Source organism: Oratosquilla oratoria, chromosome 5 (genome assembly GCF_046742065.1).
Source record: "Oratosquilla oratoria isolate Oo_2021 chromosome 5, ASM4674206v1, whole genome shotgun sequence".
NCBI classification, from domain to species: Eukaryota; Metazoa; Arthropoda; class Malacostraca; order Stomatopoda; family Squillidae; genus Oratosquilla; species Oratosquilla oratoria.
This window is the reverse complement of record NC_134781.1, coordinates 9,944,238-9,952,799: the sequence shown is the minus strand read 5'-3', so window position 1 is coordinate 9,952,799 and position 8,562 is coordinate 9,944,238. Positions and strand designations below refer to the sequence as shown.

At 32.1% G+C, this 8,562-nt stretch overlaps 1 protein-coding gene across 1 annotated transcript in view; it reads left to right on the top strand.

Moving 5' to 3' along the window:
- LOC143025665 (protein amalgam-like) overlaps positions 1–8,562 on the top strand; it is a 206,566-nt gene that overhangs the window by 194,204 nt on the left and 3,800 nt on the right. Inside the window, exons 5-6 of the mRNA XM_076185664.1 lie at positions 7,693–7,761; positions 8,119–8,562. The exon at positions 8,119–8,562 is cut by the window's right edge and continues 3,800 nt beyond it. Of these exons, the coding sequence (XP_076041779.1) occupies positions 7,693–7,761; positions 8,119–8,387 (338 nt within the window). The 3' untranslated portion in view covers positions 8,388–8,562. The remainder of the gene's footprint in view (positions 1–7,692; positions 7,762–8,118) is intronic.

Sequence of the window (8,562 nt, the reverse complement as noted above, 5' to 3'; positions counted from 1 at the left end):
CAGTCTCACTAACAAGCACTATAGCCAAAATTTGTGAAAGAATTATCAAAAGTAGATGGGTAAAATACTTGGAAAAAAACAACGTACTAAATCCAAGGCAATTTGGATTCAGACAAGGACGATCATGCGTCACCAATTTAATATGTTTCTATTCAAGGCTAATAGATATAATACAAGAAAGAGATGGATGGGCTGATTGTGCATTTCTAGACCTAAAAAAAGCTTTTGACAAAGTACCACATAAGAAGTTGCTTAAGAAATTAGAATATGAAGGAGGAATACAAGGTAAATTGCTAAATTGGATGGAAGACTTTTTGCAAGAAAGAAAAATGAGAGTAGTGATAAGAGATCAGCACTCAAAATGGAATGAAGTAATAAGCGGTGTCCGCAGGGAACAGTTCTGGCCCCAATAATGTTTGCTATATATATTAATGATATGGATGAAGGAATTGAAAGCTATATGAGCTTCTTTGCAGATGATGCAAAACTACTGAAAAGAGTGAAAACTGAAGAAGATTGTGAATCAATACAGAGAGATCTAAATAAAGTACAAGAATGGAGTAGGAAGTGGGAGATGGAGTTCAATACAAAAAAGTGTAGTATAATGGAATTTGGAAAAAGCAAAAACAGAATAACAGGATCATATAATTTGGGAGAAGAAGGAATAAAAAAAGTAGAAAATGAGAAGGACCTGGGAGTCATTGTTATGAATAATATGTCACCTGAGAAACATATAAATAAGATTTTTGGAGAAACTTATAATTTAATAAGAACAATCAAAGTGGCATTTACATACCTGGATGAAGAAATGGTGAGGAAAATCCTAATCACCCTGATAAGACCAAGATTGGAATATGCAGCAACGATATGGTCACCAAGTACAAAAAAATGTATAAAAAAACTTGAAAGAATACAAAGAGCAATTACAAACTGGCACCAACACTCTCAAAACTATCATATGAAGAGAGACTACAAAAACTTAAACTACAGACACTAGAGCAAAGAAGAGAGAGAGGAGATTTGATAGCTATTTACAGAATCATGAAAGGCATAGAAATTACTGATAGAGAGAATCTGATAAAATGGGATGACAGAAATACAAGAGGACACGGAAAGAAAATAAAAAAAGACAGCTATAGAAGAGATTTGAAAAAGAACAGCTTTCCTCACAGAGTAATAGACAGTTGGAACAAGTTAGATGAGAAAGTGGTGTGTGCAAAAAACAATACATGAATTTAAAAATAGTTTAGATAAAATGAGATATGAAGACGGGACCACGAGCATAGCTCCCCTTCCCGTAAAATACAAGTAGGTAAATACAACTAGGTAAATACTCCACACACATATATAACAATACATATATTTATATATATAATAATAATATAAAGTAATATATATATATAATATAAAGTATATAGAATATATAGTAAAGATACATATTCGATAAATAACAGATAAAACTATACAAGAGAAAAAAAATACAAAAAAAAATATTCTACAAGAAAAAAATAAAAAAGAAACATAGATATATATATAATAAATATAACAAATGTAAAAGATAATATAAAAAATATAAATAAAAAAACAATGTATAAGTATAAAAAGAAAATAATGTAATAAAAAAAATATAAAAACAGTTGAAAAAAAAGATTTACAAGTAAATAAGAATGAAAATATTTACAGAATTATAAAAATATTTTATAAATATTTATTATATATTTGTAAGACATAAAAACAAATAGAAATATTTTTTCTTGTTGAACAAATAAAATTTCACTATATGAAATTACAAAATAGAATTTTACAACAAGTTTATATCAAAAAACAAAAGAAACAGAGAAAAATTATACATGAATATTTCAAATGAAAAATTGAAAGAAAGATTGTAGTATAAAACATATACTTGTTATATATTAAGGTTTTTTTTGGTTTAAAAAACTTTGTATATTTATATATATATACTTATATATACATTATATAATATTATATAAGTGTAATATATATATATATATATATATATATATATTATATAATATATATCTTATATGTATATATATATTATATATTATATGTTATATATATAGATTTATAAACTATATTTATATATATATATTATATATAAACATATTTTATTATTACATACATATGTATATAAATAATTGTATATATATTATATATTATACATATGTATATAAGTTTTATTATATAATATATATATATATATTATATACTATATATATATACACTTACAGTTTATTATATTTATAAATAATATATATATAATTATATATATTATATAATATATAATATATATTAACATACATATAATATTAAAATTATATAATATATATTATATATATATATACATATTTAACATATATATATTATATTATTATATATATATATATATACATATGTATGTAAAATCATATACTATATATATATATATATATATATATATATATATTATAACATACATATGTATATGTTTACATTATATTACATATGTATATATATATATATACATGTATATGTATACATTATATACATATATATATATACATATATACATATATGTATATATATATATATACATATATATATACATATATGTATATATATATATATATATATATTTGTGTGTGTGTGTGTGTGTGTGTGTGTGTGTGTATTTACCTAGTTGTATTTACCTAGTTGTATTTTACGGGAAGGGGAGCTATGCTCGTGAGGTCCCGTCTTCATATCTCATTTTATCTAAACTATTTTTAAATTCATGTATTGTTTTTGTACACACCACTTTCTCATCTAACTTGTTCCAACCGTGATTTCTCTGTGAGGAAAGCTGTTCTTTTTCAAATCTCTTCTATAGCTGTCTTTTTTTATTTTCTTTCCGTGTCCTCTTGTATTTCTGTCATCCCATTTTATCAGATTCTCTCTATCAGTAATTTCTATGCCTTTCATGATTCTGTAAATAGCTATCAAATCTCCTCTCTCTCTTTTTGCTCTAGTGTCTGTAGTTTAAGTTTTTGTAGTCTCTCTTCATATGATAGTTTTGAGAGTGTTGGTGCCAATTTTGTAATTGCTCTTTGTATTCTTTCAAGTTTTTTTATACATTTTTTTGTACTTGGTGACCATATCGTTGCTGCATATTCCAATCTTGGTCTTATCAGGGTGATTAGGATTTTCCTCACCATTGTTCTTCATCCAGGTATGTAAATGCCACTTTTGATTGTTCTTATTAAATTATAAGTTTCTCCAAAAATCTTATTTATATGTTTCTCAGGTGACATATTATTCATAAACAATGACTCCCAGGTCCTTCTCATTTTCTACTTTTTTTATTCCTTCTTCTCCCAAATTATATGATCCTGTTATTCCTGTTTTTTGCTTTTTCCAAATTCCCATTATACTACACTTTTTTGTATTGAACTCCATCTCCCACTTCCGTACTCCATTCTTGTACTTTATTTAGATCTCTCTGTAGTGATTCACAATCTTCTTCAGTTTTCACTCTTTTCAGTAGTTTTGCATCATCTGCAAAGAAGCTCATATAGCTTTCAATTCCTTCATCCATATCATTAATATATATAGCAAACATTTATTGGGGCCTGAACTGTTCCCTGCGGGACACCGCTTATTACTTCATTCCATTTTGAGTGCTGGTCTCTTATCACTACTCTCATTTTTCTTTCTTACAAAAAGTCTTCCATCCAATTTAGCAATTTACCTTTGTATTCCTCCTTCATATTCTAATTTCTTAAGCAACTTCTTTATGTGGTACTTTGTCAAAAGCTTTTTTTTAGGTCTAGATAATGCACAATCAGCCCATCCATCTCTTTCTTGTATTATATCTATTAGCCTTGATATAGAAACATTATTAAATTGGTGACGCATGATCGTCCTTGTCTGAGATCCAAATTGGCCTTTGGATTTAGTACGTTGTTTTTTTCCAAAGTATTTTACCCATCTACTTTTGATAATTCTTTCACAAATTTTTGCTATTGTACTTGTTAGAGAGACTGGTCTATAGTTGGTAGGTTCTTCTTTATTTCCTCCTTTATATATAGGTACTATATTTGCTTTTTTCCAATCTTGTGGAACTTTTCCTTCTTTTAAGGAACTGCTTATTATGGCTATGTATTTTGTCTGCCAGTTCATTCCTGCATTCTTTCAGAATCCAGTTTGCTATTTCATCTGGCCCATGCGATTTTCTGTACATCAAAATTACCCAAGTGTGTCAATATTTCATTCTTTGTTACTTCTATTTCTTTCCATAGGGGGGACTTTTTCTTTCCACTCAATCTCTTCAGGTTGTATATTTTCCCTTGTAAACACTGATTTAAAATGTTTGTTCATAATTTCTGCCATTTCCATTTCCTCAGTGTATTCAACTCCTCCTTGTCTTAATTTCTCCAAGTCTTGTTTGTTTTTCAGTTTATTGTTTACAAATCTGTAGAATAGTTTTGGTTGATCTTTACACTTTTCTATAACATCTTTTTCATATTTTCTTTTTTCCTCTCTGCACTTTTGTACATATTCATTTCTATAACCAGTATATATTTTCCATTTTTCAGGTGTTGTCTCTTTTGTCTTTTAACTCCCTACAACTTTTGTTGTACCAGCATTTTACATATTCTTTTTCTTGTTTTTGTCTTGGGACATACTTTTCCACTCCTTTTTGTAAATTTTTGTCAAAATATTCCATTTCTCTTCCACTGATGTTTCTTCTTTGTATATTTCTTCCCAGTTTTCTTGTTGGAAGAATTCTCTTATTTTATCAAAGTTTGTTTTTTCATACATCATTCTTCCTTTTCTATATTGTTAATTTCTTTTCATATATTTTTCTTCATTAAGTTCCAGTTCAATCAATATGTGGTCACATTTACCTATTGGTGTTTTATATTCAATCTTGTCCACTATTCTAGGTTCAGATGTAATTATTAAGTCTAGTCTCGATGGTTCTTCTTCATTTCTATACCTAGTGTTCTCTTGTATCCATTATGTCATTGAATGGTCAGTAATCATCTCAAGTAGAGCATTTCCCCATGAGTCATCGCCACTCTTTACTGTCATTTCTTCCCAGCAGATTTCTTTGCAATTAAAGTCGCCCATCATAACTATTCTTCCTCCGTCTTCCATTATTTTAGTTAATGCTATCTTTGTGTCCTCTAACATACTTTTATGTTCACTCTCCTCCCATGAGGCTGTTTTCGGAGGCACATAATTGATCACAAATTTTCTGCTCTTCTTATCTCGGTCTTCCACTTCTATCATAATCATCTCTACTGTATTCTTTCCATATATGACACCTTTCACGTTTATATCCTTCTTAGTCAGGAACATAACTCCACCCCCTTGTTTTTTCTCTCTGTTTCTAATCCAATAATTGTATGCATCATGTCCTACACTGTTGGGTGGTAGTGGGCCTTTTAATTTTGTTTCTACAATTCCCATTATGTCCGGTTCTTTTTCTTTCAAATAATCATTCAGTTCATTCAATCCTGTTATCAATCCATCTATATTTGTATAAGACGCTCTTAGTTTTCTGCCACTTCCATTGTGTTCTCTGTTTCCCTTATGTTTTTCTTTTGTATGTCGAACTGCTTTATTTTCATGTTCACTACTCTCCAATAGAATCTCTCTTTCTCTGACTCCGTTCTTTCCTCGTTTTTTGCCTTAGCTTCAAGTCTTTTCTGCTTTTCTGCCTCTCTTTCCTCCTTATTCATTTCTCTTTTTATCCATACCTTTTTATATTGATCATTTGTTGCTAGTTTCCCTGTTTTGGATAGAATTTTCTCTGCCGTTGTTTGTGACCTGAATTTAATCTTAATTGGTCTGGTCTTATCTGTACTATATTTTCCGAGTCTGAATTTTTCCTCAATTTCCTTTATAATTTCTGGTTCATCTTCCTGGACTAATTTTAATAAACTGCTTACTCTTTTATTTTCCTCCTTGATTCTTGCGGTTCTATCTGGGTTATGTTTCTCTTCCATTCCTAATATAATTATACATTTCTTTTTGTCAGCTAATTCTCTTACTATATTCTCCTTCTGTCTCATCACTTTAATAACTGAGTCTTCATTATGTTCTTTCAATTGCTGTTTGACTATGTCAGTGAATGAAACCTTATTTCCTTCTTGGGTTGTTCTCCAATTTTTAGCTTCTTTAGCTATTGTCTCTCTGTTTTCATTACTATTCTTCTTCAATTTCTCATTCTCCTCCTTTACATTTCTTAACTGTCTTTTTAGGTCCTCTATTTCATCAGTTAAGTTTCTGTTTGCCTTCTCTAGTTGTTCCAACCTTTCAATTCTCTGGAAAATGGAGTCAACATTACCTAACCTACTTTCCAAGTCCTCGATCACCTTATCAACTCTCTCCTCTATTCTTATCAGTCGGGGGGGGGGGGTTGTGTCCCCCCCACCCTCTTTAAATCCCTGGAACATATTCTCGTCACTTTCTACTGTATTGCTCCTCTCTATACTTCTAATCTTTACATTTTTATTAGACATTTCATCATCGCTCAGTCTTTTGTTTACCTTTCGCTTGTCTGGCTGGGCCAAGTCTACTCCCTCCTCATTTCCTTCCATTTCCCTCAGTAATCCCTCCCCTTTTCCTCTTTCCCTACTTTCCCACTACTCCACGAGCAATTTCCCCCCCACCCTGTAAAAACACTAGGCACTTCTCTTTGCGTTGGGATCCACAGACTTCAGTTTTCTTCAGAACGTCATCCAAGCCGTCCATTCGCTGAAGTGTGTGTGTGTGTGTGTGTGTGTGTATGTGTATGTGTATATACATATATGTATATATATATATATGTATATATATATATATATGTGTGTGTGTGTGTGTGTGTGTATTATATATATATGTATATATATTCATATACATATATATATATGTATATATATTTTTATATATATTTATATATGTATATATGTATGTATGTATGTATGTATCCGTGCATGTATATATGTATGTATATATAATGTAAATAGATATATGAAATCACTTATTTTCACTCTCAATCTTTGTCTTCCTAAGGTGAGAAAAATAATTTCGTCTTCCTCTCTGTTTTGAGAGATGTATTTGTGTTTGTGTGCGTGCCCATGTATTTGTGCGTGCGCGCGCGCGCGCGTGTGTGTGTGTGTGTGTGTGTGTGTGTGTGTGTGTGTGTGTGTGTGTGTGTGTGTGTGTGTATTTGTGCATGCGTGAGTGTGCGTGTATGTGTGTATGCGTATTCACCTTGGTCTTTGGATCACGTGCTAGACTCGTGATCGACAGCTATTTCCCTCCCAGAAGTGAGACCAGAGCTCGTATGAGCGATCTATGGGTAATGCTATGACCTTACACGCACACACACACCCAACTCCCCGCCCACCAGAGTTGAAGTAACGACGCGAAGCGCAGCGGTACTGAAATTATTTCAGCCCTGGGCAGGATTCGAACCCGGAGCACCGTAGTGACCGAGTCGTGTGTTTGTGTTTGTGTGTGTGTGTGTGTGTGTGTGTGTGTGTGTGTGTGTGTGTGTGTGTGTGTGTGTGTGTGTGTGTGTGTGTTTGTATGTGTGTGTGCTTGTGTGCGTTTGTAGTGTTTCTACGTGTATAGTTTATTGTACGCATTATGCACATATTTCTGAATAATTTTGACAGACAATTTTATGTATGTATTTATTTATTTGTTTGTTTTTTGTAGGTTACAACACCAAAGAAGGTCCCTACGAGAAATCGTCTCTCTCCTCCGTTAATTGGGGCAAAGATTCTGGTGAGGTTCCAGCTTTGAATTGATTGTTTCCTGTCCCTTTATTCGTATATCGCATAAGTTTGTATGTATATATGTATATATATGTTATATATATATATATATATATATATATATATATATAATGTACATAAATATATATATATATACATATACACACACGTATATTATATATATATATATATATATATATATATATATATATACATGTATAGTTAGACAAATATAGATATAAAGTATTCTATTAACTTACTCTCATTAATAATTTTAAAATAATCTTTTTATCTCCCTCTTCCACCCCCTACACCCCTCCTTTCCCCTTTCCCTGCTACCCGTCCTACAACCTTTCCTCCGGATCAGACTACTCGAACAAGATCGACTTTGGCAGCGAGAAACTCCCCTCTCGCCCAGCAGATCACCGGAACCCTCTACAGCGGCAGCAGCACCGGAACTTAGGCCTGGAAGACAAGTCTTCCGGAATCAGGAAAGACGGTCCGGGCCGCCAAAACGCCGCCGGGGAGGTCGGGAGGGGCAGCGCTCCTGGCGCCACAAGTGAGGGCTGGCGTCAGATCACGTGGTTCCTGTGTTGTTCTTGGATAGTTACGATCATGACGTTATGGGGACTTTAGGGCGTACTTCCTCTCCCCCCTACCCCTTCCTCTCTCTCTCTCTTTCTCACGTTCGCCCTCTCTCTCTCTCTCTCTCTCTCTCTCTCTCTCTCTCTCTCTCTCTCTCTCTCTCTCTCTCTCTCTCTCTCTCTCTCTCTCTCTCTCTCTCTCTCTCTCTCCATTATCTTGTGGTTTT